At 44.4% G+C, this 16,824-nt stretch overlaps 1 protein-coding gene across 1 annotated transcript; it reads right to left on the bottom strand.

The window, feature by feature from the left end:
* Positions 1 to 338: 338 nt before the first annotated feature.
* Positions 339 to 13,370, bottom strand: LOC102417497 (fermitin family homolog 1-like; the record flags this gene model as incomplete). The annotated part of the gene is made up of 6 exons (XM_006108702.3): positions 13,159 to 13,370; positions 11,545 to 11,778; positions 7,609 to 7,755; positions 6,125 to 6,338; positions 4,121 to 4,223; positions 339 to 635 (listed from the first exon to the last, which is right to left on the bottom strand). Coding segments are annotated over exons 1-6 (1,146 nt in total), but the record flags the coding sequence as incomplete, so codon positions are not given.
* Between the last annotated feature and the right edge of the window lie 3,454 nt (positions 13,371 to 16,824).

Below are 16,824 nucleotides of genomic sequence, written 5' to 3'. Positions count from 1 at the left end.
TTTCGGGGAGGTGGGGTGCGAGCGGGATGGGTTCTGGTCGGGATGGATGGGGAGGGGAGGGGAGGGCGGGTGTGATTCCGGCAGCCCTTTTGCTGTGACATTGCGACCACACTTGGTCGAACCGGGCTGTTCAAACGGCATTTCTGTGGGGCATTTGCTCCTGCTGACTGCGGAGGTAACTTTCCATAATTAATGACCCGTTCCATTAACGGGCGCATCCTGGGCTAAATTGCTTTTAACCCTTTGAGTGCCTCCTATCTTCCCCCCAAAAGTGCCGGGGGAGCGCGACCGCTCTCTTCTCGCCGGCCCCCCCCAAAAGTGCCGGGGGGGGGGGGGGCCTCTCTTTCCCTAAAAGTGCCGGGGAGCACCATCGCGCTCCCCCTGTAAAAAAAAAAAAAAAATTCTAATTCACTCCCCTCATTTTTAGTGCTTTCTTCCAAGAAAAGGCCAGTATAAATACCATGAAACTTAAGCAAAACAAACTTGCTTTGTCTCCTTCCAGAGAGGAGGTACTGAAGTTCCCATACCTGCAGTGCTGCAAAGATCAACATTTCTTCCTCTGTGCAGTCAATTTCTTCTAAGACAATGGCCCACCTGGCTTGTTCATAGAGCTGGTTTATTCGGACAGCATCATACTAGAGAAAGAAAGAGTTACGTGTGTGTGGGTGGGGGTGGTGGTGGTGGTGTAGGGGGCACAGTCATATTCCACAATACAAAATTCTGGAATGACAGGCCGTTCCTTGTTAGACAGATGCACTGAACTTTAGTTCAGGTTACTAAAAGGGACACACTGCCCCAGCTCTTTTTATTTCTGAATTTAGAACTTTCTCAAAATATTTCCCAGGGTTTCTTCAAGGGGCCCAACTAACCCATCTTAGATTCCATTACTTCACCTCCCTTTAATCACATTCTTATTGGTATGAAAAGCAGACAGTAAAATTGGTTTATGTGATAACCAATAAAAGGAGGAGGGATTGCTGATCTGCAAACTCAGTGCAATCCTAATCAGAATCTGATAGGAATTTTTATTTTATTTCATTTTGTTGATTTTTAGAGAGAGAGGAAGGAAGAGGGAGAGAGATAAATATCAGTGTCAGAGCATAACATTGATTACTGCCTCCTGTATATCCCTCACTGGAATCAAGCCCAAAACCCGGGCGTGTGCCCTGACCAGAAATTGAACCATGCACAGGATGGGACGATGCCCAACCAACTTAGCCATATTAGCCAGGGCTGATAGGGATTTTTAAATAAAACTTTATACAAGCTAATTTTTAAGTTAAGCTGGAAAAAACAATCCTCTATAATACAGAGATGTGGACGGCAGAAAGAGCTTCTGGAACGAACAGTGGGCGAGGCAGCCAGTGCTGCGAGAGCCGAGCCCCTCGCACGAATTTTGAATATCATGAGGAACATTTTGAAAAAGAACAATATTGGGAAGACACCTGTCCTCCCAGACATTAAAACATATTATAAAGCTGCAGCAACTAAAATGGTGTGGTATTCGTATAGTGATAGACAAAATGTCAATAACACAGTATCTAGAAACAGACCTATATATGTATATAAGTTTAATATAAAATAAAAATGGCATTTTATAGCAGCAGGGGAAGAAAGAATTCAAGACTATAGTGTTAACAATGCCTTGACATTTGGAAAATAAAAATCCAAAATAAAAAAAAAACAATCTCTCATCACCCCAAAAATATTAATTACAGATAGACAACGAGATACCACTTCACACTCACTAGGCTCTAATGAAAAAGACAGATCATAACAAATGTTACTGAGGATGTGGAGAAATTGGAACCCTTATTCATTGCTGGTGGGACTATGGTGCAGCCTCTATGGAAAACAGTTTGGTAGCTCCTCAAAAAGTTAAACATAGAGTATGATCCAGCAATTCCACTTGTAAGTATATAGCGAAAAAAAAAAAAAAAGGAAAAGAGGGACTCAAACAGATACTTGGACACCAGTGCTCATCATAGCATTATTCACAATAGCCAAAAGGCAGAAACAACCCCAATGCCCATAAATGGATGAATAAATAAACACAATGTAGTATATACACACAATGGGATATCCTTCAGCCTTCAGAAGGAATGAAATTCTCATGCACGTTACAACTATAAGATATTACACTAAGTGAAATAAGCCAGACACAAAAGGACAAATATTGTGTGATTCCATTTTTATGAAGTATCTTCAATAGGCAAATTCATAAAGATAGGAAGTAGAACAGAGGTTACAGGGCTGGAGGGAGGGTTAAATGGGGAGTTATTGTTTAATGGGTACAGACTTTTTGTATAGGATGATAAAAAATGTTCTGGAAATGGACAATGGTGGTAGCTTCATAACATTATAAATGTACTTAATGCCACTGAATTGTGGACCTAAAAATGATTAAAATGGCCCTTGCTGGTTTGGTTCAGTGGATAGAGCATCGGCCTGCGGACTGAAGGGTCCCAAGTTTGATTCTGGTCAAGGGCACATGACTGGGTTGTGGGCTGATCCCCAGTAGGGGGTGTGCATGAGGCAGCCAATCAATGATTCTCTCTCATTGTTTTTTTTTTTTTTTTTTTAAATATATTTTATTGATTTTTACAGAGAGGAATTTAAAAAAAGAAAAGATAAGCTATTTTCTGGGAGAAAATCTTTAAAAAACAATTAAAAAATGGTTAAAATGGCAATTGTTATGTATGTTTTACCACAATAAAAAGAAATAAAAAAAACAACCCAAAAAACAAAACCCAAACCTGCACATGAATGTTCTTAGCAGCATTATTCATAATAACCCCCAAGTAGAATCATTCCAAATGTCCATCAACTGATGAATAGATAAATAAAATGTGGCACATACATTCAATGGGATATTATTTGACAATAAAAAGAAACGAAATACCGGTTCATGGTATAATATGAATTGACCTTGAAAATATTATGCTTAACGAAAGAAACTAGTCCCAAAGTACCACATATTATATAACCCCATCTATATGAAACGTCCAGGATAGGCAAATCCATAGGGACAGAAGGAAGACTGACTGACGCTTGCCTAGGGCCGGGAGGTTGGGAGGGAATGGAGAGCGGCTCCTGGTGGATAATGAGTTTCTTGTTAGGATGGTGAAGGTGTTCTGAAATGAGACGGTGGTGATGGTTGCACAACTCAGTGAATATACGAAAAACCATTCATCTGTACCGAGTAAACGGGTGAAATCTATGGTATGTGAATTATATCTCAAAGGACTTATAAAAAATCTAAACATAACAACTAAACCTATTAGGAGGAACCATGAAGAGAACACTTTTTGTAATCTTTGAATGAGGAAGGGCTGTTCGTGGAGAAAATGACCGAGGGGAAGGCTGTGCCACAAGAGGCAGTGACACTGCTGTGGGTGAGAAAAGGGTCTGCGCTCAACAGGTGGCCTGAGGCAAGCCCGTGGAACACGTGCCCGGCAGCGAGTACAAGGACAGAGCAACGCCAAACACCAAACTGGGCAGGAACAGTACGATGAACCGCCCTGTGCACTCAGAGAAGCAGGGACCCAGTTTCTATTTTCTACATTTTGGCCATTTATCTGCTGACTCACAACGGCACGAACGGGCAAATCAGGGCCAGGGAGAGGAATCAGTTGCCCAGTAAACTTCAGGTGGGAGACACACACCTCAGATGGGACCTGGCGACTGGCCGGGTCTTTATTTACATAGATGACCCCTCTTGCTCATCGCCACCGTGGGGAGTCTGCGGTGCGCCATCATGGGGTCCTGGTTTATTCATGAGAACCTGCTCTTAACCTAGGTCCTGACAACGCCTCCTTCCCAAACCCTAAGCACTCTGGCTCCCTGAACGCTCTCTTATTGTTCCTGTGAATGGAGAGGGAGCATGCACTGCTGGGCACGAAGACCCCCAGAGACTCCCACACAGTCGCGGCAGCTGACCAAGCTCGCTAGAACCCAAAAATGCAAACGAGGAAGCAGAAGGCATTTACTGATCTAACTCTGAAGAGGTAGCAGAAGATTACACACGTTAATCCTAACTTTGAGGACTAAATGACTCAGTTGTACACTTCCATGGATTCATATTTTAAAAAAGAGAGAGAATAGAGAAAGAGTATCTTACTTTGGGATTCAAGTCAAAGAAGGTGTAGTATTTAAATCGTAACAGCAGCTGCTCATCCTCCTGGATGCCCTGTTCCATGAGGGAACGCGAGGAGTCCAGCCAACTAGAAAACAGTAAGATAAGTTACAAAAGTTGATCAGTTTTATACATATATGTTACAGCATTATATAATATGTTTACATGTTATCTATGTTATATAATATGTTCTATGTAATCAATGCACCATGTAATATATGTTATATATATTTACATTATATATACACATCTCCTTGAACAAAATCCGAGTAAGTAATGTGACCAAAAACCAGTAAGGGAGAGGAATTGAAACTAGCTTACATCTATATTTTATCTTACAGCTTTCCCAATGCTATGTATGTGTGTGTATAGATATTTATATATAATTTATGTATTTATTTATTTTTCTCATTGACACTGGGTTACATAAAGTAACCCAGTGAAGAAGCCAGAGCAGTTTTTATTTTCTCAGTTTTATAGATGTTAAAACAGAGTCTCAGTGACTCTGTTTATGCTTAAGGTCCTGTACCTCGTGGTAGAGCCAGACTGAGAATCTGCACTTGCTGACTGCCCGCACAGCCTCTCCCCTACACCGGGTGGCTGCCCGCACAGCCTCTCCCCTACACCGGGTGGCTGCCCGCACAGCCTCTCCCCTACACCGGGTGAGTGCCCGCACAGCCTCTCCCCTACACCGGGTGAGTGCCCGCACAGCCTCTCCCCTACACCGGGTGAGTGCCCGCACAGCCTCTCCCCTACACCGGGTGAGTGCCCGCACAGCCTCTCCCCTACACCGGGTGAGTGCCCGCACAGCCTCTCCCCTACACTAGGTGGTCCGACCCAAAACTGGCTCTATCGTATTGTCTAGAAGTTTCTATAATTACAACAACATTCTGTATGGCCCTGTCCAATAGAGTAGCCACTAGCCACATGTGACTTTTGAAGATTTACATGTGGCTAGTGCCACATTTCCATTTTAATTAAATTCAAATTTAGATGTAACTATCCACATGTGGCTAGTGGCTCCTATACTGGATAGTTTAGTCCTAAGGTTGACAACACACACACACTGGGTAATGGTGAGAGGTGGAGGGATGGCGATTAAACAGTAACCACAAGACCAGGTGGGCATGAATGCCAGCCAGAAACACTGAAGGAAAATGGCTTGAACTTCTATTAAATTAGCCCCCAAGCTGCAATCTCCATCCCCAAGGCCTTGGTCCAGTGGGAGAGACCAAGCCTCCTAATAAAGGAAGAGAGTGACGCTGGGCAAGCAAAGTATGAGAACAGAACTACAGAGAAGTGATGATCTTGAATGGTGACATCTACGAAGGAGAGAGTGACTGGGCCGTAAAGGATGAGCAGGGCTGACGGGAGAGCAGGAGGGGAGGAGAGGCCTCGGGGGCACCATGGGGGCGGGTACACAGTAGGACAGGAAGACAGTGCTGGGCCAGATGTCACAGGGAGTGGAATGCTGCCCACAAGCTGACTTTATTTGGTGAACAGTGGGGAGTGAAAAGAGCCAGTGGTCTGAGAAATAGTTTGAGTGTGTCTTCTGAGCCCGCTTGAGGCAAAGCGGAAGGACTTGCTCTAGAACCGCTGCAGAGAGAAGCGGCATTCTACAAGACAGTGTGGGCAGGTGGGCCACCTTGGGTCTCCCCCTGACCCATGGGTTCCAACCCACTTATGAACTGCTCGACCTCCCATAAAATACACTTTGCACACCTCAGGGGGAAAGAATTCGTATTCGCATATGGTAAACCATTGGGTTACCCCAACACATAAGGGACGTCACACTTTATATGTATTGAAATGACCAAAGGCCTGTTTTTTTCCTTTTTGTTGCTATAATCAGTCCTGACTTTTGCTAGCAGTGTGCCATCCCCAGGCACCCTAATTTAAAAAATAAACAACCTCTCCCCATCTCTGTGGTATCTCTCTTGCTACATCAGTGCCAGTTCACAGAGAAGCAACACGGAGCCACATCCTTACCCTGCGTTAAGCTTGGTTTTATCGACCAGAGACCGAGACTGGTACATATCAGCCAGCGCCTCCGGTGACTGCGGGGGTTGGCTGAATGCGAGGATGTTGCAGTTTTGTTCGGTCAAAGGGCTGTCACTGAACCACGTCATGGTGGATGACACCGGCGTTCCGTTGACGGGGTCATACGTGGGAGTCATGGTTTTACTGTACAAGCCAGGACTTACTGTAAGGCAAAGGGGGACACACACTAGGATATGAGATTCAGGGAGCGGAAATCTCTGGAAAAACAAGTACAGATTGCTGACACTGAAATGGATTTTGAATTTAAATAGTTGTAACATTTAAAATAATCAGAGGAGTCATGGCTGATGCGGGAGGAGTTATACACGGGTAAAGCTCTTGCCTGAATGTTTAGCTACTGAAAACTTGGGAACTGACAGGCTATACAAGATTCCACAGTCAACCCATACAAGTGTGGGAGACTATGTCCTTCTCAACAATTCAAAATGCCTCTGCTATAGCTGTGAGTTTTCACGCTATTAGAGAACCAGAGATCTCACAGAATGTATGTACAGACTATATTTTGGGCAAATTCTTTAAAGAAATAGCAGTACTTGCCAATTTTAAGAACCCAGCTAATTAATGGTTTATATATCATCTGCCTTTACTTTGCATAAGAAAAGTGCAAATAATTCCTTTCATTCTTTGCACTGGAATATACTATGCAAGAAAACCCTCAAACGTTGCAAACAAGCTAGCTTTTTATATTCTTATATAAAAAGAAAAGAATGAAGCCTTTCTAGAATTTTTACCTATTCTCCTGTTACATGTCCAGTGCAAAATTTAAATGGAATTCATACAAGAGTCACAGGAAGATTGAACCAGGAAAACAGGAGTATATTTGAGTGATCCAAATAATCTGTTTCCTCCCTCAAATTCACAGCCAGTTCTATTAAGGTTTCTAATTCATCAGAAACATAATACATGCAATTAACATAATGAGCTATAAAGCATATCTTGTCAAAAAAGATTCTGTTCTAGAATTAATTGGATATCCTTTCCTCATCATAGGACTCTTGCAATTTTAGCCCTTCTTTGTTTGGGGGAGAAAGGAGAAGGGGGGGACAAGAGGAAAGACAGAGCAGAGGGGAGGAGAGTTCCTAGGATTTAAAAATTGAGGTAACTCTTGCTCTGGCTGGGTTGTTCAGTGGTTAGAGTTGGCTTGAGGACCAAAGGGTCTCAGGTTCAATTCTCGGGGCATGAGTGGGAGGCAACCAATCAATGTGTCTCTCTCCCATTGATGTTTCTCTCTCACTCTGTTTCTTTCTCTCTTTTCCTCTTTCCTTCCCTCTTTCCTCTGTCCCTTCCACTATGTCTAAAAATCAATGAAAAAAATAATCTCGGGTGAGGATTAAAAAAATAAAAAAAAAATTTAAGAAACTCTCAGCTTTAAGAATGAATTAAAACAACAAAGCACCTGTCACAATTCTTACCTGGTGGCCCAGAAATTGTTGGAGAACTCTCCAGGTTTAAAATGTCTTCAATTAAGGGTTCCTTATTGTTCTTGTCTTTTTTCTTCTTCTTTTTAAAATAGTCGCTAGAAGGCTTTAACAAGGAAAGTTCTTCTGGTCTTCTAATATCTAATAAATAAGTATAAAAAACAAAAAAGAAAAACTGAAAAGTTAAAAAAAATAAAATAAAATAAAAATTCCTGTTGGGCAATTGAAACCATTTCTCAGGAAATTCCGGAGAAGTAATAGAACTAGATTGCACTACTTTTTAAAGAAACAGAGGAGAATAAGACCTCCCCTATCCCCCCCATCAATAAGGGTATAGGAAGGTAAAATAGTGGAGGGAGATTTAGTCTAGTAAAACTTCTATTTTGTTTTTTGATTTATTGTGAAAATATTTCAAATGTATCTAAATCAACCAGAATTTTGCTATTCTTATGCCACCTACTTACTACCAATTTCCCCTCCTTCTTTCCTCCCTTTCTTTCTCCCTTCTGCACCCCCTCCCTCCTTATCTTTTTTTATTCAGTTTTTTAATCAACAGCCAAGGGCCCCACCTTTTTCTTCATGGACCACAGATCCAGAGAGCCCTTTTCTTACATGATGCCCAGCTGCTACTTTCATCCCTGTGGCAGACATCGTTGGTGCCTGCCCGCCTCTTCTTGGCCTCACCCTTTCAGTGCACTCTGACTTGACTACCAATGGCAGCTAGGACATGTGTCTGTCTGCCCATGGGCTTGCTCTGAACACCGGAGTCTACTCTGCCCAGATACAGCGCAACCGGCCACACGAGTTCAGAGAATGAATGCTCTCCAAGCGCAGCCCCGGTGACTGATGAGTGGCATATTAACACCCAGCTCCCTCGGCCCTTGGGTGGGATGGCTCTGAGGCATGTCTCTGCTGGGACAATCTCTTATTGGTGGCCTTCTCTGCCCAGTCTCACGTCCCCATTCGTTATCAGTGTTCCCCGGCACTACCCCCCGGCCCCTCAAATAAATAAATATCTGCACTGGAATCCTTATCTCAGGGTCTGCTTCTGGAGAAATGAAGATTATCCCCATTTTCCTCCATTAATGAAATACATTTATCATTGCCGTTAACCGCATTGAGCTGCTATGATCCCAGGGAAAAGCCAGGGAATGTGGATGTTCGTCTCTGGGCAGCTCTCCTGGAGGTAAATGAACTGATTCCTCCTACTTCTCAGCTCAAACACTGCTTCATGCTGAGTCTGAGGCTGGTAGTTCAGCTCGATTCTCTCCCCAGTAGCTAAGGATGGCCGATCATCAGGTTGCAGCAGGCACCTGTGACCACTTCAAATGCATAATTTATACACAAAACCTAGAGATGAATCAAGATGTACAGTGGTAAACATCAGAAACAAAACAAAACAAACAAAACCCTATCTCCGAGCCTAACATTTGCCTTTCCTTTTCCTTGAGGGAAAACCCATCATGTTGGTGAATTTGATCTACCTTCTATTCATCAGATAGAAAGAGATTAGTAGAAATGCCAGTTGGGCCTTTTAGAACTGCCATGAAGATAGATAATCTGGAAAAGAGAAGAACATCTGACTGCTTCTATTTACTTCAAAACCTCAAGGGTTTGGTTCCAGGTATGATGTGTGCTTCCAGACTACTGCGACATTTGGTGTAATTCAATCATTTATTAAGTCCCACAAAAAAGAAATGGTTTTCCAATCCTCATGAGAACGTTACTGAAATCAGGGTGCCTGGTGTTTGCCACTTGCTCACCGAGCAGCAGGGACACTTTGGAACTTACATTCCATAATGGGAGGTTCCGTTCACTTGTCACTCATGTTATTTATTTATTTATATTTTTTAAAAAAATATATTTTATTGATTTTTTACAGAGAGGAAGGGAGTGGGATAGAGAGTTAGAAACATCAATGAGAGAGGAACATCGATCAGCTGCCTCCTGCACACTCCCTACTGGGTATGTGCCCGCAACCCAGGTACATGCCCTTGGCCAGAATCAAACCCGGGACCCTTGAGTCCGCAGGTCGACGCTCTATCCACTGAGCCAAACCGGTTAGAGCTGTCACTCATGTTATTAACAGCTAATGTGTGCAGGCATTGTGCTGGGCATGCTAAAAAATAAAAGGTTTCTCTCTTCACCCTGTTAAATACATACCAGCCTCCAATGCCCAATACTGGCATTCCCAAGCATATGTATACTATTACACTTTTTCCTTTTGCCCTACTATCTCCTTTTAACATCTTAGTTTTTCCATTTATTATTTATTTTCTGTCTCTGTACACTGGAATGTAAGTTTCAGGAGGGAAGAGATTTGGGCTACTTTTTATGACTAACATACCCTTAGTATTCACCACAATGCTTGCCTAATCCTATATTACAAAAGGCCAGAGGCCATAAGCGTCACAACCGGAATGACTGCTGGACCAAATGGGGAACCACAGGGAACTGGGTGGGTAGTGGTGGTGGCCGGAGCGAAGCAGCCCAGGTCCCGGGTGGGTGCCTGGTGGCTGCCGGAGCAAAGCAGCCTGGGTCCCGGGTGCCTGGTGGTGACAGCCAGAGCGAAGCAGCCTGGTCCTGGGTGGGTGCCTGGTGGCTGCCGGAGCAAAGCAGCCCTAGTTCCGGGTGCCTGGCAGCAGCGGCCAGAGCAAAGCAGCCCTAGTTCCGGGTGCCTGGTGGCAGCGGCCAGAGCAAGCAGCCCAGGTCCCGGGTGCCAGAGGGAAGCCAGTGCCCAGCAGCTGGGGGAAGGGAAGGCCTACTCTTGCACGAATCTTCATGCATCGGGCCTCTAGTTAATACATGTTTGTTGAAGGAATGAGTGAGCAGTTTATAGCTTCATGGGGAAGATAGATCTTAGCCTTGGGACCAAAGAATTTTCCTACACACTTTCAAAATAATCTCTCTATATAAAACCCTAAGTGACCGGTCGACCGCTTGACCGTTTGACCAGTTGCTATGATGTGCACTGACCACCACCAGGGGGCAGACACTCAATGAAGGAGCTGCCCCCTGGTTGTCAGTGTGTTCCCACAGTGGGTGTGCCACTCAGCTGACGGGTGCCAGATGCCGGGCTCATAGCTGGTGAGCACAGCTGCGGTGGTGCAAGCCTCTCCTGCCTCTGCGGCAGTGGCAGCAGGCGCAGCGGGGCCGGGATGAGTGGGAGTGGTGTGGTGCCGGGCCGGGCTCGGGCTCCTCCCTGGCCACTTGCCACTTCGTTCACTATTACATCCCTGGGGGATGTCGGACCGCCAGAACAGGCCGAAACCGAAAGGGTCCCAGATTGCGAGATGGCACAGGCCAGGCTGAGGGACACCAGGCTGAGGGTCTCTAGTATAAAATAAGAACACCCTCACAAGGCAGGGTTTGCTCCCACTAAGGAAGTCCCACAAAAAAAGAGAAAGGGTTTGGGTGATACTGTCCTTAATGTCTGTTAAACTTATGGGATGGTATCAATTCGTTCCATTCCATAATTAAGTGTACTTTTCTGCATAGGATTTTTGTGGATAGGGCTATTGGAGCCAAGTGTAAGAGAAGCAATGAAGACATTACTCCACCATTCTCTCAAAACTAATAAAGATGCATTGGCTCCAAGGTGATAATGACTTAATGGAACTCTTTTTTTGTTTGTCTTAAATATAATGATGATTTACTATGGCTAAGAGAAATGAATTTGAGGGATTGCAATGGGCTTGTTTCTTCTGAGTATACATCTCTTTTGAAGCAGTTTTAAGCTTTGTGGAAATGAATCTGAAGTATCTCAGTAATGTCCCATTTGGATTAACGCCACTTCAATGGCTCCAGTCCGCAAAATTGGGTTTGAAAAGTGTGCTTCCTAAGGAGGGCGTACTCTGGGAGCCCACAGCATTTTCCTGCCCTCCTTTGCCAAAGGTCCAAAGGGCACAGGGGCCCCTCCGGGGTACTCACTCAGGGCTTTGCAGATATCACTGACAGCTTTGAACACCACAGCAGAGAAGCTGACTCGCAATCGCACCGTCTTCACGTTCGGCAGGCGGAGGCGAAGCATTTTATGCTGAGGGGTGAAGACAAGCTTTGCATCTGCCTGGACTCCACATTTGTCCAGGGTCCAGTGTGTTTTCAGGAGCCAGCAACGCTTCTGTTCCCCCCAAAGGGCAAAGTCTGACCAGTCTTGGGCTATGTCTGCAAAAACAGAGAACACAGTGAAGTACAGCGAGAGGGAGGGCACGCCAGTCATCCCATCGTGCACAAAAATGCAAACAAAGGGCCGCTCTTCAGCGCCCCATCTCCTGGTACAAGCCAAGGCTCAATGATTTTTGGCTTCTCTTCAAAGAGTCTAAGGCGGGACAGGTAGAAAACAGACTGAATCTTACCATCACTGATACTTCTATACTGCGGAAGGAACAGACATACATAAATTCTGTTCATCTTGAAATGCTGAAGTTCTCTTCCTTCAATCTCCCAGCGCCATGGTCCTTCCTGGGAAGACCAGGAGCACTCTGCTTTGTTTAATCAAGATAATTTCTCCACTAGAAATGTATCCTTGCCCCCTGGATCACAAGGGGACATCCACAGCGCCCAATCAGAACCCGCACGGAAGTTCTATAAAGCCGACTCGTCACCCTTCTCGGTAATGCCCAGCTCTTTTAGCAGAACCATCATATCCCCAGGATCCAAAGTGTCTACGCTGAAATCAGAGCCGAGTATTTTCTGAGAGTGAGCATCAACACGGAAACTGCCCCCTTCTTCAATGTTGGCAACAACGTTGAATCGTTTCCCTTCATCGATGCTGGAGGCAATAGTCAATCTTTTATTTTGCTAAATGAAGAGCCACCAGTGTTGTTATTTACTTTGAAAAAAGTGATTTCTCTCTCTTTCCCTCTCTCTTTTTAACCTAGTGGCTACCTTTGGTGGGGCAGTGACAAGGAGGGGTCAGGTATGGGACGGGGGTGGGGGAACAAGTAATGTTCTATTTCTTGACCTGGATGGTGTTACATGACTTGGAAAATTCACTGGGCTTTCTTTCACTAGTGTCAACGAAGAGCCCACAACCATGGCCTTAGAAGATAGAAATAAATACAAGGCATACAGAACATTATTAAATTCTAGGTTGATTGTGTTGACTCCTGATGTGAAACTCTGACCCTGAAGATTTCTCTTTCTCTGTTTAAGAAGAGAGAGTAGCAAAGGGTGGGTATGTGTTAAAAGACAAATTAGCACCAAGATGACTTTATCACTGAGCAATCAAGCACTAACAGGAGTCCAACACCTTCGAAAAAGCCTGCGGTCACCCTAGATGTCACCCGTAGAATGGGCCCATTCTTGTGGAAACAGGGCATTTTACCTACCGGGAAGCTTTGGTTTGTCACCAGGGACTCAAGTTTTTACAAGGGTTGTTAGGGGCCCCTTAGTTCTCTTCTTCTTGGGGGAAGGGTGATGGCTCTCTGGGCCATTACCAGATAAAGGATCAGAAAAACATAGGTGATCAGACAACTTAGATCAGCGGCGATGCAACAGAGAGGGTTTCAGATATAGAGACACCAGAACAAAACAGAAACTTACTGATCTGCTCTACTAACTTGAGCATCACCCCGCCAACGTGCAGGTCCCCGGACACTCGCAGGGTGACGTCTTTCTGCTCCTCTTCATCTGGATGGTCCACTCGGACCACGAGATCCCAAGAAGCAGATGCAAAGTCACTGGCTGAGAGCATCGTGGCAAATGCGGGTGTCTGCTGCACCGAAGGGCGGACAGAGATCAGAACACGAGGAGGAGACCCTGCAGAGCAAAACGTTTTTACGTTTATTTTTTTTTTTTATTTTGGCCTCATCTTGAAAAAAATCCGCGGCATTCTCAGTGCCCCAGATATTAAATCAGCATCTTAATTTTAAAGACAAGAAAGTATTATACAAAGGGTCTCAAGCCTTCTAAATTTGTCTTTCATTTCTCCCAAGACCACTGGGCTTTTCATTTTCTGTGCCTGCCCAATGTGTCAACCTTCATTTTCCCTCTCTACTGACTTTTCTTGATCTTCTCTGAACTATTCTAGCAGCAGGCAACAAATCATGGCAATCCTTGATGATACCTTTAAAAAGAATCCACTTTATTAAGTACAGTGGGGCCTTGACTTAGGAGTGTCCCGACTAACGAGTTTTTTGAGATACCAGCTGTCTCTCGGCTGATTTTTTGCATTGAGTTGATAGAGTAATTTGAGTTAACGAGCTCCTTAACGAGCTCAGTCTCGGAACGAATTAAACTCGTAAGTCAAGGCCCCACTGTATAATTCGCATACAATAAAACACACAGATTTTAATAGACCAAGGGGGGAGTGTCATTGCATAAAACACACAGATTTTAAATGTACCATTGAATACATTCTGTTGTAGGCAAATTATGCCTTAATAAAGCTGATTTTAAAAGAACGTCATTAAAATCTTTCTCTATCTGTAATATAATACATATGTATTATTATGTTCCTCATATAAATATTAATGACATCTTCCAGTATGAAAATTCAAAAACTAAAAATATAGCAAAATAGTGTCTATTTCAGCTAAGCAGTATCAAAACAGAAACGTCTCAAGGGGGTAATAGGAACACTGGAATCCAGACTTGGCAGAACTTAAAATATTAGCTCTCTGTTAGTTTTAGGTATGTTTTTATTGATTTTAGGAGAGAAGGAGGGAGAGGGAGAGGGAAAGAAACATCAACGATGAGAGAGAAACATCGATTAGCTGCCTCCTGCACATCCCTTACTGGGGATAGAGCCAGCAACCCAGGCATGTGCTCTGACCGGGAATCAAACCTATCACCTCTTGGTTCATGGGTTGACTGGCTCAACCACTGAGCCACACTGGCTGGGCTCTCTGTTACTTGTAAACAGAAAGCAAATGATAATATGTCTTCTGGCTATCTAAAGATTTTGAATCAAAATCAGTCATGTAAGTGATAACACATCTTTTTCACTTGGCTAGGTAAAGACAGCTTATGAGAAATCCATGTTTTCACAAGACCTATTAAAAAAACAAACAAACACATTGGTGCACTCAAATTCCTAAGAAAGGGCTGGTCAAACCGAAAGTGCCCATGAATTCCCCTCCAGATCTCATTAACACGCAGGTTCTATTCAGCAGGTCTCGGTGGACCCTGCATGCGTAACGAACTCCATGTGATACCAGCCTGTGGCTCACACTTTTGAGTTGAAACAGCCCAGTGAAACATTGGCTCCAGGGTTCAGTTCCTCCCTCCACCCACCCACATCCAGATCAAGCCAGGGACTATAGTGACTTCTGAGGAACACTATTTTTAATAATAAGCAATCATTAATCCACCAGGGTCATACCAGTTTGGTGTTTATTTGAAACTGTTCGTAATTGTAAGCCTCAGAGTATCTCAAAATGCACAAAATAGCTAAACATGCAATTCTGAATAGGCATAGGACAGATTTTATTTGTTTGAATCAATTCAAAAGTTCAGAAGTAGCTCCTGATTTTTTATGACCAGAAGGACGCCAGTGATGTAATAATGCTTGTCCCTTCCCGTGCACATCCGAGCATTTGCAGACCCCTTGCTGGGGCAGTGCCATGTCATGGGTATATCAGGCCTAACTATTCCCTTCCTCCTCATCAGCCTCAAGTATTGTTTATTATGTACTTACTGGGTGGTGTATTCTGTGTTAACTACTATTCTTGTGTTGTCTCCACCCTGTCAGCAATCCCGTTTAGAAACGAGGAAACCCAGGATCAGAGAGGCTAGGCAACTTGCCGGAAAGCACACAGCAAGTTAGATGGTAGAGAGAACACAGACAGAAATCTAGGTCTTTCTAACTTAAGAGTTTACTTAACCACCACACTGGGACACATCCTTGATACTGTTGCAACACCAATATGAAATAAAACTCTTAAGAACACGTGAGCTAAACTCTCTGTAGCCTTTAATAAGCATTTCTACTCCTGCAAATCTTTCCCAGTGAGGAGACAATAAAGATATCACCTTCACAGACAAACTCACAACAGGGCATTGAGCTGTTTGACTTTAACAGCTTTACAATTTCTCAAATGCTATGATTTGGAGTTTAGTTATTTAAAACGTTTTGTCCATAAAGAAAATAACCTGTCTTTGAAGGTGAGTCCATGAGCAATCATACATAAAGGTCTTTTCTTTCCTTACCTGGGCAATCAAAACACTTCTCCTTGAGGCAACAGATGGTGATTCCCTCACAACAAACCCAGGATAAAATTAGACAATCTGGTTTTCCCACATTCCTACCCTATCTTTCCGCGCCTTCATTTTTATTGAATTTCTCATCTGCAGCAAGCTGCTACTTGTTGAGCAGAGCAGCGAACTTCAGCCGTGAAAGGGCATCTTAGAGGCCAGAACAAGAAGCAAGGCCACCAGCAGAAATGCCTGCCTGGGGTGAATGAAGCCCGGCTGCCTACCTCCTCCTGTCCTTTCGAGAAAATGCAGGAACGAAAGTGAGACAGAGGGACAGGGGGGTGGACAGAAAAGGAGGAAATAAAGAAGGCAGACAGACTAGAAAACGGGACAAAGGATGATAGATTGATCATTAGACAGACAGATGATAGATTGATCGATAGGGAAAGAGCCTCCATGCTTCTTCCCCTGGAAGATCAGAGCGTGCGTTTCGGAAGGCCAGTCTTTTGTCAGTTCTGCAGGGTCCGGGGTCCCGGGTGGATAGTGGGTGGGTGGAAACCCGACCCTTACCCCCCATGCAGGCAGCACCCCCGGCCGGACCGTTTTCCTTCGCGGCGCGCTGCGCAAGGCTGCAGAAGGTTGCCAATCGCCTAGGGCGTTCTTTTTAATTCAACAGCCATTTAAGTGAAAGCGAGCTGGAGAGAGTCAGGGGGCAGGGGTCTGAGGAATCCGCGTGGCCCACCTAAGCCTCCGCTCCCCGCCCCCCGCACCGGGTGTCCGGCTCTGCCATTGTCCATCCCGCCCCGCCAGCTCCTCATTCAACTCGGCCTGGGCACAGCCTTCCCAGCACGAGGGAAATCTCTGGCCTTTCTGGAAATGACCTTGGGAGAGCGGAGAGGGTGGTAAACCTATTTCTGGAAGGAAATGACAAACAGGGTCTCTGGTCGTACAGTCTAGTTCGGATTATAAAATCACTCAACATTAAATTTCTAAGAGTGATAGAGCAATTCATTAAAAAAAAAATACAGTAAGGAGAAATCTGCGAGCCTTTGCTGCCCCCTAGGGTTTGCGTGG

Source organism: Myotis lucifugus, unplaced genomic scaffold (genome assembly GCF_000147115.1).
Source record: "Myotis lucifugus unplaced genomic scaffold, Myoluc2.0 scaffold_3185, whole genome shotgun sequence".
Lineage (NCBI taxonomy): Eukaryota > Metazoa > Chordata > Mammalia > Chiroptera > Vespertilionidae > Myotis > Myotis lucifugus.
This window is presented reverse-complemented; position numbering and strand designations above follow the sequence as displayed.